General features: G+C 47.9%; 1 protein-coding gene across 3 annotated transcripts in view; it reads right to left on the bottom strand.

Annotated features, from left to right (window-relative positions):
* FGF13 (fibroblast growth factor 13) overlaps nt 1-16,542 on the bottom strand; it is a 354,638-nt gene extending 338,096 nt beyond the window's left edge. For 2 of the 3 annotated variants that reach the window (XM_068151803.1, XM_068151798.1), the window contains exon 1: nt 15,224-15,596. In XM_068151803.1, coding sequence (XP_068007904.1) covers nt 15,224-15,272 — 49 coding nt within the window. In that variant the 5' untranslated portion in view covers nt 15,273-15,596. Of the gene's footprint in view, nt 1-15,223; nt 15,597-16,527 lie in introns of those variants that run through there. The other variant, XM_068151800.1, reaches the window with a different exon arrangement.
* Nucleotides 16,543-16,877: the final 335 nt, after the last annotated feature.

The raw sequence follows: 16,877 nt of genomic DNA on the forward strand, positions 1-16,877 counted from the left end.
GATGAGCTATCAAAGTCTCTTACCTGTAGAGGTATTCAAACCCATGTCCCCTGCACAGTGGGATGGTGTTTAAAGCATTAATAAAGACTCTAAGTAGCCATCCTACTGAGGAGGCCAAAATGTATTAAGAAAGGACACACAAAAGAACAGGGCAAATGTGTCCAACAGAGGCCGTGAAGATGCTGAGGGCACTGAAGCCTCTCTCTGTGATGAGAAGAGGCTGAGAAGCCTGAGGCTGTTGAGCCTAGAGAAGAACAGATTGAGAGAGGATCTTCTCAATGCTGATCAATAGCTAAAGGATGGAGGTCTTGAGGATGTGGCTGAGCTCTTTTCAGTGGTGCCCAGAGATAGGACAAGGGGCAATGGGCACAAACTAGAACACATCACGTTTCACTTAAATTTAAGGAGACAAATCTTTGCTGTGAGGGTGCCAGAGCCCTGGAGCAGGCTGCCCAGAGAGGTGGTGGAGTCTCTCTGGATACTTTCAAAACTCGCCTGGACACGTTCCTGCGCAACCTGCTCTAGGTGATCCTGCTTCAGCAAAGGGGTTGGACTAGATGATCTCCAGAGGTCCCTTCCAACCCCCACCACTCTGTGATTCTGTGTTGTGACTCTGTTCCACAGTGAGTGTAATGATTTGCTGGTAAATTAACAACAATTTTAACAAGTTTATGGAAAAACAGTGACGTGTTATCTTCTCCTCTTAGTGATGGAAGGCACTGCCTTGACAAACAGCTCACACAAACACATCTGAATGAGGGATGAAATTGTGCTGTGTTTTGTTGATCTCTTTCATAAGCCTTTTGTCACTCACTCAGTCTTTCCCATACACACTCAATTGCTCCCTCCAAAATACATTTAATGTAAGAATTTGTGATAGTGGGAACATGACATGACAGGAAGATGTGACATTCACTGATAGAAAGCCCAAACCAGAGCACTGAGTGTTTTCAGGTAAATGAGAAGTAGGGCTGCTGAGCTCCTCACAGGACAGGTTGTCAAGGTTTTTCTGCAGGGTTTTAGGCTGTCAAATCTGTGAGGTTTCACTACAGCCTGCTGTAACTGCTCAGAGTCTCAAGGCCATGGCTGTTGAGGATTCTTTGCTTTCAGTACTACCGCTGAAGTTAACCCCTTTTACACCGCTGGGAAACACAAGTGCCTAAAATTTTCTTTCCAGGTGCCCTATCAGTTTGGCCTCCAAACCCCAAACCATTGTACCTGTTAATTATTCAGATAGAAATGCACACTGTGGATTCCATGGGAGTTTGCATGCACCCACACATTACTTTCCATAGACTAGTGAAGGTATTCATCCTCTCTGTGACAGAATTCTCCCAACTTTAAACAAAAACAAACAAAAATGGGGATCAAGAGGAAGATAATTTGAAAGGTTAATTTCAAGAGTTTCAGTCCTGGACATTTGGACCAATACACATAGGGCACATTTTGACAAAGAGCAGAGAGAATTCCAGTTTAGTAGCCTGAAGAGGTGAAAAATCAGATGTCAGAGGTTTTCTTGGATCCTTCAGCTGTGACTGACCAGACCACTACACACTACACTGACACCACTGTGTCTCCCTTCTTCTATTTTCAATGCTGCTATTAAACATTTTATTATTATTATTTATTTTTAACCCTGTAAGCCCAGTTCTGTCTCTCTTGATCAGAATTTCAGCCTCCCTTGCCACTTTATAATCTGGGTGCTTTTCTGACAATCTGTAGAACATCCAACTGATGGAAAACCTGCTTAGGCAGTCAGCTCAGCAAGTTAACCTGATATGCAAAGGTATTTTTCTTTATATGCTCAGTATTTGCAACAGCTTCACTGGTTCAGATTCCAATGGTCTTGCCAGCTCCTGCCAACAGTGATGATAAGCCCATAACTTTGGTCTTCATGAAAAGTCCTGCAGTTGCAGCAAAATCATAAGATCCTTCCTTTTCTTCCTTGTGCCTCTTCATCTCAATCTCAGTATCACTGCTAACTTCATCTCTCCCTTGACCCTGCTTCACAGTATCACAGTATAACTTAGGTTGGAAAGGACCTCGAGGATCATCGAGTCCAACCTATCAACACAGACCCCATGACTAGACCATGGCACCAAGTGCCACGTCCAATCTCCCCTTGAACGCCTCCAGGGTCGATGACTCAACCACCTCCCTGGGCAACCCGTTCCAATGACGAATGACTCGCTCAGTGAAGAATTTCCTCCTCACCTGGAGTCTAAACCTCCCCTGGTGCAGCTTGAGACTGTGTCCCCTTGTTCTGGTGCTGGTTGCCTGGGAGAAGAGGCCAACCCCTTCCTGGCTACAACCACCTTTCAGGTAGTTGTAGAGGGCAATAAGGTCATCCCTGAGCCTCCTCTTCTCCAGGCTAAACAACCCCAGCTCCCTCAGCCTCTCCTCATAGGGCTTGTGTTCAAGGCCTCTCCCCAGTCTTGTTGCCCTTCTCTGGACACGTTCAAGTGTTTCGATGTCCTTCTTAAACTGAGGGGCCCAGAACTGGACACAGGACTCAAGGTGCGGCCTAACCAAAGCAGAGTACAGGGGCACAATGACCTCCCTGCTCCTGCTGGCCACACTATTCCTAATGCAGGCCAGGATCCCATTGGCCCTCCTGGCCACCTGGGCACACTGCTGGCTCATATTTAGGTGGCTGTTGATCAGCACCCCCAGGTCCCTCTCTGTTTGGGAGCTCTCCAGCCACTCCTGCTTCCACTGGAACCCTTTACCCTGATCACTTTCTGCCTCACCTACCCCAAATGCTTCTTTCCTGGTCTTCACAAACCCACACACTGCAGCGAGAATAGCCAGGCTATCACTGCCATCTCCGAAACAGTGACAAATTTTGCCTGTAATGTCCCCTCTTCCATTATATATTTCAGCCTCCCTGTGCTCTCCAGAGCCTTTTCAAAGCTAATTTTCGTTGTTCAAATTTTCATGGGTTTTACTTCCTCCTGCCATTCCATCACACTCTCTCCCCCTTGCATTCTCATCCCAAAATCTTTTATTCCTTCCACAAGTCACAAAGCAATCAGAACTTCATCCTTCACAATACAATGTGCAGTGAAATAAAAAAACCCCACACCCCGCACTTCCAGTCCAAAAGGCACATATATCAAACCTCTCTGCCTCACTGTAAAGCTCCCTGCCATCCTCCACATCACTGGCTTGAATTTGTATTATTTTCACTCTTAAAAGAAACTCCTATACTCCACAATCTACTCCTAATGTCGCTCAGAAGTGCCTAACCAATTTTTCGGATCATATTCAGTCTTGCAAAAACATCCCAGTTTTGACTGGAGGGCTTCTCAGATCAAGGGTGGAACAAGGACACAGATGGAACACCTGACAGGTCTCTTTCCTTAAATAATTCTAGCCTGCCTTTTTTTTTTTCCCTGAGTAGCTTCAAAGAAGTTTTGCTTATGTCCCAGTGGGGGGGGGGGGGGGGGAAATACAAATGTTTAAACCCTGAAAGTTGCCATGAAAGACAACTGACAATTTTCACATAATTCTGCATAATTTTGCTCTCCTCTATGTTCATTGATACCACTTAAGTGTCCTAAACAAAAACATCTGCTGCTCTTAAATGCAGTTACTTTCCTCCTGGTTTTGGTGCTGTTTTCTCCTTCTGTTTGAGTAACTACATGAATAGTCTCACTCTCTTTCAGCACCTACTACTTGGATACTCTATATGAAAAGGCTGTTATTTATTCCAGCTCGTTTCTCACAACATCCCTGAAATCACATGACAGAAACTAATCCCAAAGTCACAATTACACAAACAACATTTGAAAACTGGTTTCTGCACTGATAGTATTTGGGGGGGGGGGGGGGGGGGGGGGAATAACAACAACCAGACAAATAACAAAAAAATCACAAGAAAGAAACCCAACACAACAAACCAAACACACAACAAAACCCCAATCCCAAACCTACCAACTGAAAAAAACCCAACCCCAAAGAACCTCAAATCCCTGTTCCAGCCAAAGAGCCTAAAGACACAGCTTCCCAATGGCCAAGTAACAGAAGCCTGTAAATTCAACAGGCCAGATACCACCACAACTCCAACATTAAAACAGATTTACTGCTTTATTTGGCTCCCTGGCCAGGAGGTATCTTGACACTGGAGAGGAACAGAAACAGGTCTCACTTCATCCCAGAAATCTTTTCTCAGCTTCTGGGATTGGCATCACAGTCTTTCTGGCCCTGAAGCCTTCCTAGAAGAGATTTGTTATTGATCCCTTTGGACCTCACTTTTACTACCTCTTATTGACCTTCTCCTAAATAAATTAAACTCCTAAATAAATTAAAAACCCAAACCACAAACAAACATCCTTTCTTCAGAAAGCAAGGAGGGAGAGGGAAGAGGAGGAAAGAAAGGGAGCAGCAAATGAAAGTTGTTCCAGTTCTCCTTGCCCAATCACTTGAAAACAGTTGGCTATTTTTGGCAGGCTCTGAATGTTCAGCCACTCGTGTGCAAGATGAGAAGCAAACGTAAAGCAGAGCACATGACAAACCTGCACTGATTGTACATCAGTATGGCTGCAGAGACCTTTCTCTTGTTTACAGTCAGAAGAAACTCGACTTCAGCATCTGCAGGAAGGAGCACCTGCACTGTATGATGGTCTCCAGCAACCACAGATCCTGATTGCCCTAGGAAGTGGACACACCTGCAATTCCCACTGACCCTACAACTCCCCAAAATGCCACCACATCTTTGTCTCACTAGAAAAGACTTTCACGGTTCAGGTAGTGCAGCTCTGCACCCCATAAGAAGTGACAATGGCTTGCAGTGGCAATTGGCTCCATCATAGTTCCTTACTCTCTCGCAGCACTCAAAGGAACAAAGTCTAAGTGACAGCAGTTGGGAACGCTGTGTATAATTACAATTAAAATATTCAACATTCACAGGGCAGCAGAGTAGCACAGCTTGGCCAGGCTGAGATACAACAGCAACACAAGAAATCTGTCTGTTGAACAGAAAAGTGAGCTGCACAGAAATCCACAGCAGATGTAAGATCCAAAGCGGGGGGGGTGGGGGAATAATGTTACTACGTAAGCAATTTGAGAGCACGCTGACAACGTGTGGAAGAAAATCTAGCCTAAGCTACTTGAGCACACATTGTGGCCAAGTATGAAGCAGTGAAGTATGCAGAGATGAAAGGGGGGAGAAAAAATACAAACACCAAAAAACAATAATAATAAAAAGAGGTGCCTGCCACCTTCAAAGATTTTGATAACTCCTGAAAAAGTGGCAGGAAAAAAACCAAAGCAACCAAGCAAAACAGTAACAAAAAACCACAAACAAACAAACAAAAAGAAGAAAGCTCTGTCTCCAGTTCACAGGATGTCAGGGGCTGGAAGGGACCCAAGGAGATCATTGAATCCAACCCCCTGCCAGAGCAGGAGCATACAATCTAGCTCAGGTCACAGAGGAATGCATCCAGACAGGCCTTGAAAGTCTCCAGAGAAGGAGACTCCACAACCTCTCTGGGCAGCCTGTTCCAGTGCTCTGGGACCCTTACAGTACAGAAGTTCCCCTTGTGTTGAGGTGGAACCTCCCATGCTGTGGCTGACATCCATTGCTCCTTGTCCTATCACAGGGAGCAAGTGAGCAGAGCCTGTCCCCTCCCCCCTGACACCCAGCCCTCAGGTATTTATAAACATTTATTAAATCCCCTCTAAGTCTTCTCTTCTCCAGACTAAAAAGCTCCAGGTCCCTCAGCCTCTCCTCACAAGGCAGTGCTCCAGTCCCCTAATCATCCTCGAGTTGTGTGTCTGCTGGGCAGCTAAGAGAGTGTCACTTGGAGCTCAGTCTTCAATTCTCCTTCCTGCTACCAGCTGTCTTCCCACTCCCTCTTCTGTCACACTTTTCATTCCAGTTCTTTCATACTTTCTTTCATTGGTATCTTTCTTGTGAAAGCACATCCTGCACTTTCCCCCTTCATTTAGCAACAATCAGAAATGTTCCTAGCATTTGAGGGGAAAAAAAGACGTCACCTCCAACAGAAGAGGCAAAACTCCGAGGATTCGATGCGCAAAAAAGAACAGGGAAAAAAGGTAAATAAAAGTCAAAGCAATCCCAGATCACTGCTAACTGCCCCTGGATTTGCAAACACAGACTATGGGAGGCAGGGGAAAACTGTTCACAACTCCTAAACTTCTGTAATTAAACCAAGAGTGGGATAAAACTGCCATGAACCTCCCAGAAGCAGAAAGCCTGTGGCTGTCACAGAATCCCAACATGGTGAGGGTCAGAATAGACCTCTAGAGATCAGCTAGTCCAATGTCTCTGCTAAAAGCAGAGCAGATTGTGCAGGATCTCAGCCAGGTGGGTTTGAAAGTCTGCAGAGGAGACTACACAGCCTCTCTGGACATCACCTCCTCCTCCTCCTGCTTGAGTTGCTAAGGTCAGAGGTGAAACCACTGGCACACCAGGAACACCTTCTTCCACAAGGAAGAAAGAATTTCTTGTTCAATCTCTTTCACTTGGCCCAGCCTAATGAAAATACAATTAGCAGGTCACCTTCATCATCAGAAGCTGAAGCCAAGCCATAAAGCCCCTTCTGCCACAATGTGTTTGTGTCCAGGTGTCTTCAGTAGGAGCCTCTACGAGGCAATGCTGAGGCTGCCTGGAACTGGACACAGCCAGTTCCAACCAGTTCCACGATAGCCCCACAGCCCCATTGCATCAGCAGGAGCTTCTGCAGGTGAGTTCAGAGCTGCCCCGAGCTGGACACAACCAGTTCCAACAAGGTCTGCAATGACCCCATTGCATCAGCAAAGGCTTTGCAAGTTGAATTCAGAGCTGCCCAAAGCGGGACACAGCCAGTTCCAAGCAGTTCCACAACAGCCCCACAGCCCTACCACATCAGCAGGGGCTTTGCAGGTGAGTTCAGAGCTGCCCCAAGCTGGGCACAGCTGGTTCCGGCCAGTTCCACAATGTCCTGACTGCATCAGCTGGGGCTTTGCGAGGTGAGTTCAGAGATGCCCCAAACTGGACACAGCTAGTTCCAGCCAGCTCTGGCCAGTTCCAGCCAGTTCCCAAACAGCACAAATGGAGGTTACAACGAAGCCCAGCAGTGACAACCTCCATTCCCTATCCCTGCTGTGGCATGGAGAGGAGGTACAGGAGCTGGGAATGAAGCAGTGAAGTTGAGCCTGGAGTAAAGGGAGAGTGGTGGGAAAAGTATTTTAATTTTTGCCTTTACTTCTCACCATTCAGCTCTACTTTAATTGGCAATAATGTAACTTTTCCCAAGTCAAGGTTGTTTTGCCCATGTCTGTGATTAGTAAGTGATCAGCCTGTCTCTGTCAGCTCAAACCAGGAACTTTTCCATCATATTTTCTCCCCCTGTCCTACTCAGAAGGGTGAGAGAGAGAGAGGAGCCTGGTGGGCGTCTGGCAGCTGGCCACGGTCAACCCACCCACATGAGTATTTTCCCTCTTGGCACAGGATGTTTTACAGGGATGGAGGAGGAAGATTAGAAAAATAATCACATGGGTGCTAACATGACTGCTGATGAAATCCCAGATCTGTGTTGCCAGTCCCAGTCCTTAAAGCTTACATGAACAGGGAGACAGAAACCCACCAGAACGTGCATCTTCAAAAACCAACAACTCTGAAACAATTATAATAAATCAAGCTTGTTCCAAAGAACAATAATCAGGCAACAGAGAGCCTGAAGAGAGATGAAGCCATCATTTTAAGAAAGCCAGCAAAACGTCTGAGGACCGCTCCTAGAATCATTAAGGTTGGTAAAGATCTCTAAGAACATTAAGTCCAACCATCAACCCAACACCACCATGCCCACTAAACCGTGTGCCAAAGTGCCATCTCTACACAGTTTTTTAACACCTCCAGGGATGGTGACTTTACCACCTCCCTGGCCAGCCAGTTCCAATGCCTGACCGCTCTTTCAGGAAAGAAAATTTTCCTACTATCCAAGCTAAATTTCCCCTGGCACAACTTGAGGCCATTTCCTCTCATGCTGTCACTTGGGAGAAGAGTCACTCAGGTCAGATGAGCGTTACACAATGTGCAAGTTTGAGCTGATCCCACTAAGACAAAAGAAATTTGTCCTAAATGGGGTGGTAACTGAAAGCAGACATATCAAAAAATATCAAACACTGATTAAACAACTTATTCTTAAAGCAACTAACAGAGCCTTGTATCAATTATGTCGAGCCTCAGCCGAAAAGCATCTAGAGATTGCTGGGGCCACAGAAGAGAGTAATCTGTATAAATACATCTTCATTTCAGCTACAATCACAGCCACAGCATCAAAGGTAATGAACCACTGCTAGTGTGGGTTCAGTCAGTTCTGGATGGCGTACACATGATGCAACCCAGGCCAGTGGCAACCCCACTGCTATTTCAGGAATATTTCTTCTTCTTACTTCATTTCAGTCCTTCTGCTCCCTCCCACCTCGGAGTGATGCTCTAATTATTCAAATAACGTAAGCAGCGTTCAATCCATGCCAGCTCTTTCTTCCCTTAGCTCTGACCTTGCCTTATACATTGCTCTCACAAAACTAATTAAGTGGAGAACAGTATCAGAACTCCCTTCATGGAAAGGACTGAATTTGTTACCTGCCTGAGGGTGCAACAAATTATTTTCATCTTCATGTCTTTCAGCAAAATAAGACAAATATTGAGCAGGAAACTAGACCACACCATTTAAGGAAACCCTTTACCCAAGTTACTCCACAACAAAACTAAAGTATCCCCTAAAAAGCATAGTCCTCTGGTTGTTTCGTTTTTTTAATACATGTCTTTTTATGTAAGCTTAGCCAAGATATCCTCTAGGGAAAGTAAGGAATTTTGTTGGGCTAGGAGATACAGTTGAGGAAAGAAAAACAATGTTTGGGGCATGCAGACTCTAAAGCCAGACTCAGCTAAGAGTGGCTTAGAAAGCTGCAGTCCCACAAAAGAGACCTGAAGGCACCAATCTGTAAAAGCATCCAGTAATCAAAGCAATTCCTTCCCAGTATACAATAAGTGACAAACCCAAACAGCCAGGTCCAAAAACACCTGACTTCTGGGATGTGAAGCTTGTCCTCCTACCTTTACAAGTATTTTGTGTTCATGCAGGACTGGCCACACCTGAATTCACAGAGGGGTTTATAAAAGCATGGATTCGCTGCTTGCAGTGAAAGAGAAACAGGATTTGCCAGGTCCATGCTCCAGGGGAAGCAATTCCTCTAGCTCTGGAGCTGTCTGTTTTCCAAAGCACGCTGTCGACAATCACACACAATGAGCAATGGAGGAAGAAAAATTAACATTAATTTGACCCAAGACTGCATGGCAACACAAAATTGCCAAAGTGTAGAGAGACCAGTGCCTTGCAAGAACTCCCAGTAAATGAGACAAATCCACGCAATGACCAGGCTCTAGCATACTGTGGATGGCCACAGACCAGAGATGCCAGAAGCCTGAGCCATACGGATTCTTATGCTCTGCTGTGGATGCTGGTACTCATCTCTTTGCAGAGCCCAGCAATGCTTTGTGGGGCTACCCATCCTCCAGGCTTCGTCTGTCTGGGGCTTACTCCTTTGAAGTTGAGATTTAGTGTCTGCCAAAAAGCAACGATTCGTAAGTTTTCTTCCAGAAGCAAAGGGGAAATAAATGCTATTTTTTACTACCTTCCATACAGCACAAGTTCTTTGGCATGGACAGCAGTCATACAAGGACCAAAAGCATCACAAAGCCCAGAGTTTGGAGCTTGTCCCTGGATGTACTATCTTGGGATTTCTCCAGCTAGCACTGAAAGCCATTTCAGAGCAGGGGCAGAAACATGCTGGCATCTGGATCTCAAAGACAACTTCAGGTTACTTAGTTGCTGATGTTTTACCAACAGATGCCAGAGGCCACCAGCTGGGGGGTTAGAAGGAAGGATGTTTGTTTCTTTTGTAAATGTATCTTTTGTAAAGCGTTACTGTAGTTTGTGGAACCAAAACCAGTCACAGATAATGAGTCATAACAGGAGGTAGTTACTGTAAATATTCCAAGCATGGGCACATTAACAACCACCCACTAATCAGAGGCAATGCCATGGGCAGACACAGAGAACTCCCACTGGTGTCAATGGGGAATTTTGAATGGATCAGGACCTCAGCCAAGAGCTGAGTATCTATTGTAACCTGCAACATTAATATCCAGGATGGGGTGGGTCGTGCCTCAGATTTTGGCTGTCACTTTCCAGTGGGCGATGCAGGCATCTACTCAAAGTGGATCTGCAATCTCAAATTTCAGACAGGAGGCACAGAGATTTCTAGTGTAAAGTGAAGAAAAGACAAGCATTGAGTTTAACTACGCCTTTAGCGTCATTAAACATTTAGGAAACAAACACAGGTTCTGATGCCTAAGTGAATTGCATCAAATGACCACAGTAAGACTCAGTCTGCTGCCAGCAAACACTTGTCTGAACAGAAACTACAGTTCATAAGTCCAGCCGTGGCTGCTGGTGAAGTGTGGTGGGACTTTTTGTCTGGGATGCAAAAGAACTGGCATCCAAACTCCTGACAAAAAGACAAAGAAATGCCTTGTCTCCCCCAGGAACTGTCCAAGCAGCAGATAAGGGAACCTGCACCATGCTCCCTTCCCCCTTCTCTCATGGGTCTGCGCTTGCTGCTAATTTTGATTCCGTGGACTCAGACCAAGACATGGTCAGCTTACATGTTGCCTCTGCACAGTTCTTCTTCAGTCCTTGAAGTAAGTTGCTTTCTCATGATTCAGTACTATGGAAATATAACTGTTGAGATCAGCTGCTTTATTTTTGTCAGCTTTTCTACAGACCTTTCAATCACAAGCTGCATTATATTATATTCCCATAAAGCCAGGGAAAGCAGTAATAGATACCTCAAAATTCTGACTTCTATTTCTCCTGCCAAGTGCTTTCTTAAAAGTGCTTTGCTTTCTGCTGTAACTAAATTAGAACAGTACCTACACTTCCGAAGCCTTCACCCTTACTGTCACTATTTCAACATGCTCTTCTCAGATTAGAAGCTATCAGCTTCAAAAATACTCCTCCTAATTTGCTTTCTGTGGAAGGAAATACACTCCGCGTTTTCTCACTGCTTACAGACTTCTGGGCAAAGCTATCGAAGTTTCCTGTGGTGAGAGCACAGTGACAGGAAGAGACCCTTCATGCATCTGTTTCAAGGGGAAGGCAGCAGTACATAATCCAACTGGTAAAAAGAAGAATAAATGCTGATGAATCCACTGCCTGGATTTAGGTTCAGATTCTCTACTTGGTCTCTTGACTTTCCGTGGAGAAGCCACAGAAACTGCAAAGCAGCCTCTGGGAAGAGTCTGCCTGTAACAGCACACAGCACAAGCTCCTTAAGGCCCACATCCAAAGAATAAGGACTTCAGCAGGTCTCGCTTGCTTCCTAATGCCCTATATTCTGCTGCCCCATGCCTCTCCCTCAAAAAAAAGGTTAACAAATATTTTATTCAAAATAAGTTGTGCTGATACAGCCCCAAGGCCCACCGAGGACACTGGCTATACTGCTCTCACAATGCAAAGCAAAAGCTTTTTGAGGGAGAGTTGGGGAAAGGCACCTGTCCTGCCACACAAGTAGCTCTCCACACACCAGCTGTGTGGCAGAAGACCACCTGACTAGTCAGAGCAGTGCTGTTGCCAGTGGGAACATAGCCATTTCTTGAGTACAAAACCAACTTTCACTGAAGAAAACCTCTTACCAGCCATCAGACTACCACTGCACCATGCCAAGCTCTTATTGCCCAGATTCTCATACTCCTGCTAATCCCAGAGAGACTGCAGACTGAGAAGAGACACAGGAACCTGCCCCATGGTTGAAGCCACCACTAGACTGCAGAGTGAGAAGAGACACAAGAACCTGTCCCATGGTTGAAGCCACCACCACCAGCTGGGACAAGGCTGCTCTCTGAAACAAGCTGCTTGCTACTACAAACAGCTCCTACTCCGGAGCAACGAAACTGCCCAATCTACCTTCACAAGGCAGCTTGGAGGCTACCTGGGCTTGCATCATCCTGCAGCTCTCTGACACTCACAGAGTTAAACAAAAGAAACAAACAAAAAGGACCCAGAGCAAAGTATTTAAATAAATAAAAATCACTGCCATAATCTTATGCTTCTACATTGTTTAATGTAGCTAATGTAGCATTTTGCAGAAAGCAAAGGTGCACATCTCTGACTTCATTAGGCTAATTCATAAGATTTACTTAGGCTGTGTCAGTTAACTCTCAAACATCCACAGCCAGTTTTAAAAGCAGCCAAATTTTGAGGGAAAGAGTCATCACTGTTTTTTCTAGTCAGGACAACAAACTCTGAAGAGAGCAGTTACTCTCACCTTTAGCTTAAGAAAAGCTATGGGGGGAAAAAAAAACCCCAACCAACCAATATTTCTTTAAAAATAGGGTTTGGTACTTGTTTTACACCTGCTCAGCTCCACTGAGACCACCACAGGCTTTGCAAGAGAGGGTAATTCAACTGAAAACACCTGCTCCAAGACAGTAACTACTTGTGCTGATCCTGCCAAAATCCATGGCTTTTCAAGGTGCTCTATAAATCAGGTTTTCCCACAAAGACCCACCTAAAAGCTGGTTGTGGAAAGTGCCACTCAACAACTTAGACCAAGGAGCTCTTTACATTAGGGCTGAACACAGCCCTCCCCAAGTTCTGCAGAAAGATACAGTGAAATCCCTTCTCATGCACCACCCTGTAAGACATCAGGAGTCAGAAAGGCTGACACTATTCTCACTAACAGTGTGTTTCACATCTATTATGCAAATGTAGCCCCAGGACACCTGCATTTACAGCAGGTATTAAAGTGACATCATACAGCTTACAGAGCGTGGGCACATGGGTATATCACTGCAACAAGCTAGTCTCATATGGAACCTGATTACATTCTTATTTGAAGGAGTGGTTAACTAACTCTGGAACATGCAGTCAGTCTTCTGTCAGGACTGAAGTATACCTAGTGTCACAGTATGGCTGCAGAAATAGGCAATAAATGGTATATATATATATAAAAAGAAGTTCCATTATATTAAATAAAAAACAATACCAAAAAAAAGAACCAAACCTCAGAATGCTTTTCCTATGCCTAGATCAAAATTAAACATTCCCTTTAAGGGCAGTGAATACTCACAATCACCAAAAGAAAATTCAGGTAGATGGGAGGTGAAAAATAACAAAACCAAAACCAAACCACAAACATTTCCTCTTTTAGTCTCTGACATGAGGCTAAAGAAGGCCATGCAGCCTATACATTAACTGCTAAGTGCCACACTATGCATTGTCTGGTAAATGCCACCTCCTTGCCACTGTACCTGGACCCTTTTTGAAAGTGTATTTTCACAGACCACAGCCATCACTCACTTTTCTGCAGCAGCGCCAAACCACCTCACACACGTACCAGCTCCTCCTGCTTTATCTAAAACTGCCTCTTTGCTTTGTGATAAGGCAGAAAGTTTTTGTACAGGAGCTCGAGGAGCGTCCCAGCGTCTCCTGGTAGCAGAGTACCAGCATGAGCTGTCTCTCTTGGGATCCTCAGAACATACACCTTCTGGTACATTGTCACCACAGGAATCCATGCCTTGCACTTCAAGCCATTACTGACTCATTACCAGAAGATACAAATGCCTTTGCCCCCTGTGTTCTGAAATACACATATATCCCCAAACCTCTGCACAGGCGGTTTCAAACGGGAGTTAATGTAACACTGAAACTTGTAATCATAGCACAAAATGGACTGAGTTTGATGTGGGGGAAAAAGAAGAAAGAAAGAAAGAAAGAAAGAAAGGAAGGAAGAACACAAGCTTTCAAGGAACTACAGCACCAACAGGGCAAACTCTTTTTGTGCAGGATTATAACACAGTTGTAGATTGTGCAAAATAATTCCTCAGAAAGGGTGGGAATCTTTTGTTCTGTGTTGCTTCATAAATTATTTAAAGAGCATTTTTATCCATAAAGCCACCATAAATATATATATATATTCAACATCAAAGAAAACAATGTAAAGAAAAAAAGAACCAAAAAAAGCCTTTTTTGTTTGTTTGTTTAAGAAAAGGTAAGGTTTTGCAGTGCCTCTGAATGGTAAACTTCAGTGTGGTGCTGTGAGAAATAAAAATCTGATGAAAATGCTAAGGCTGTGACTGTAACACACAGCGAGAACTGTAAAGAGAGGGAAGGGGGAAAAAAAGGAAACATGGAAGGAAAACAAAACAAAACAGTTCTCTGAAACCCAGTGTTAAACACAAACTTTCAACATCAAGAAACCAAGAAGTTCTTAAATATATATATATATATATATACAGAAGGGAAGAATTGGTTTGGTCTGGCCTCGTAGGCTGCTCAAAAAAGTAAAGTGCCCGCTATGATTTATAGAACTAGTGAATAAGGAGCAGGTTGTGCCTCTTCCAGGGAGGCCCAGAGCATCCCCTTCCTCTGGGTATCACTCCCGCAGCGCCAGCCCTACCGCACAGGTGTAGGATGAGGAGATGCACAGCTTTACCTACACACACAACTAGTGCTGGAGAGCCACCAGCCACCTCTCGCATGTGCTCCTACAGCCCCGGGGGCCTAACTCCGCAGAGGAGCTTCGCGGGGGTGTGGACCCCCTCAGAGCAGTGCATGCACCCGCACCCCCCGGGGCATGCACCCCCGGGAAAGAATACCCCACATGCGTATCCCCTCGCCCCATTCATGCGCCTCTTCGTCTGCATGCCCCCAGCTGTCCTGCCGGCCCCGGAGGGACAGCCGGGTTGGGGCAGCACCCCCTCCACCGAGTCCAGTCCCAGCTGGGGGGTGGAGAAGGGGGCACATGTAGCCCCCCGCCCCTCGGCACTGGCGGTGCCCCGGCTCCGCGTCTCCATGGCGATGGCTCCCCCCGCTCCACCGCCCCGGCACACAGGGGCCGCCTGCAGCGCCGAGCCCCGGCTCGGTCCGCGGTGCGGGGAGCAGGCTTCCCACGGTGTGGGGGGCAATAGTTTTGCCGGTGCCGCATTGAGCACCCCCACACTCCCCGTGCCGGGATGCCGGTGCAGTGCCCTGTGTACAAGGCACAGCCGGGCACCGCTTCCCCCCACCCATGCCTAGGGGTAGGGGTCCCCCGAGCTATGGACTCTCGGCGGAGCGGTGCCCCCCCATTCCCCGCCCCGGTAAGGTCGGGCTGCCCGCGGTCGGGCCGGGGACCATGCTGTTTATCGGAGCGATTGCGCCTGCCTTACCCTTGGAAGCATCTTTCTCTTCTTTGGGCTTGATCACCTTCCCGCTCATAGACCCCAGCTTGGGTGGGAAAATCCCCGGCAGCGGCGCGGATTCCGGCTGGACCCAAAGAACCCTCAGGCAGGGGGGGCAGCGTGCGTGCGTGTGGGGGGATCCTCTACGCCGAAAAGGCAGAAATAACACCAACAGAAGGGGAGGGAAGGAAGAAAGAAAGAAAAATTCAGAAGCCTGAGAGCTACCCGCTCCCCGGCGCGGAGCCGCGGAGCCTGCAGGAGGGGAGCGGAGCGGGCGGGTGAGCGGGGGGCTCCGGCAGCCGCAGCACCGAGCCCCTGCGCCGCTCGCCGTGCCGGAGACAAAAGCGATTTTCCCTGTGTCTGCCTGGCCCTGGCCCCCTCCTTCCCCCCGCCTCCCCAGCTCTGCTTCCCCTCCCCAGGGCCAGAGAAGCGCAGCCGGTCCTGGAAGTCACACCGACCGGGGGTGGGAGGAAAGGGGGGGTACCGTGAGTTGGGGCGGAGGGGGTGGGCTTTGGTTGTTTGCTTGGGTGTGTTGGGTTTTGTTTATTTCTTTTTGATTCCTCCCCGAATAATGGGATAGAGCAGCAGAGCTGCAGCCGCGGATGGGAGGAGGAGGACGCGAGTCCGCGGCACTGCAGAAGAGGCGGCAGGTTTACGCTCGCCGGTAGCAAAGAGCCAGAGCTGCCCCCACCAGCACCCCCCGGATCCGCGCATCCCCTTCCCCATTCCTCAGCCGGGCCTCCATGAAATGATACCGAGGGGGACAACGCGAATCCTTGCGGCCCTCCAGCCCTGGGACTGTGCCCAAGCGCCGGGCTGGGGATGGCATAGCCCCAGTCTGCCCTCCCCTTGGGAATCATCTCCCACTCCCTCATCCTGCCTAAGAGGAGGCTCCGGTCCCGGGACTGTGCCCGGCACTGCCCGGTCCCGAGCCCAGCAGCCTGTTGCTGGCGTCGCGGGAGTGCGAAGAGCAGAGGGACACGGGGTGTCAGGGGTGGGGGAGCGGGATGGGGGCACGACGACACGGGAATGGCGTGGGGGGGACACCTGGGGGCAAGAGTCACATCAGACTGCCTTTGACCAGGGGACACGCAGAGCCTATGCCGTCTTGTTCCCAGCCCTGCTGCTCTGCCCCGGGGTGTGGAACGGGACTGACTCCCCTCTCCCTGCCCTCCCCGCCCCTCGAGGAGGAGGAAGGAACTCCCCAAGAGCAGCCCAAACTCCTGTCACCTGTACGACAAAACCCCTCCCCCCCATACCCCGTCCTTCTCGGCGGGGGCAAAACTTCCTACCAGCGGGGCCGCCGTCAGGGGAGGGAGCGTGGTTGGAGGGCACCCATCCTCTGACCCGCCCCGGGCCACGGAGGGAGAGAGGACGGGAGGGGGAAACCCGATGCAGCTGGTGCTTCTTGGATACCGGCCCTGCTCGGGAGCCGGGAATAAAACGTTGGGAAGGGCGAGCCGCGAAGTGCCTGGGGGAGCCCTTCGGTACGGCAGCAGGACTCCCACAACCCGCTCCCCCGAGTGGCCTGCTTGAAGAGGGAACAAGCATGAACTTCTAGAGCATCGACAAACAGGCAGGGCTGGGTACCCCCAGGGGAGTGCGATATGCTCAGGGCACAGCCCTCCCTGTGGTCTCTGGG

Source organism: Melanerpes formicivorus, unplaced genomic scaffold, assembly GCF_026170545.1.
Source record: "Melanerpes formicivorus ecotype bairdi unplaced genomic scaffold, bMelFor1.0.p_v2 SCAF_22, whole genome shotgun sequence".
Classification (NCBI taxonomy): Eukaryota; Metazoa; Chordata; class Aves; order Piciformes; family Picidae; genus Melanerpes; species Melanerpes formicivorus.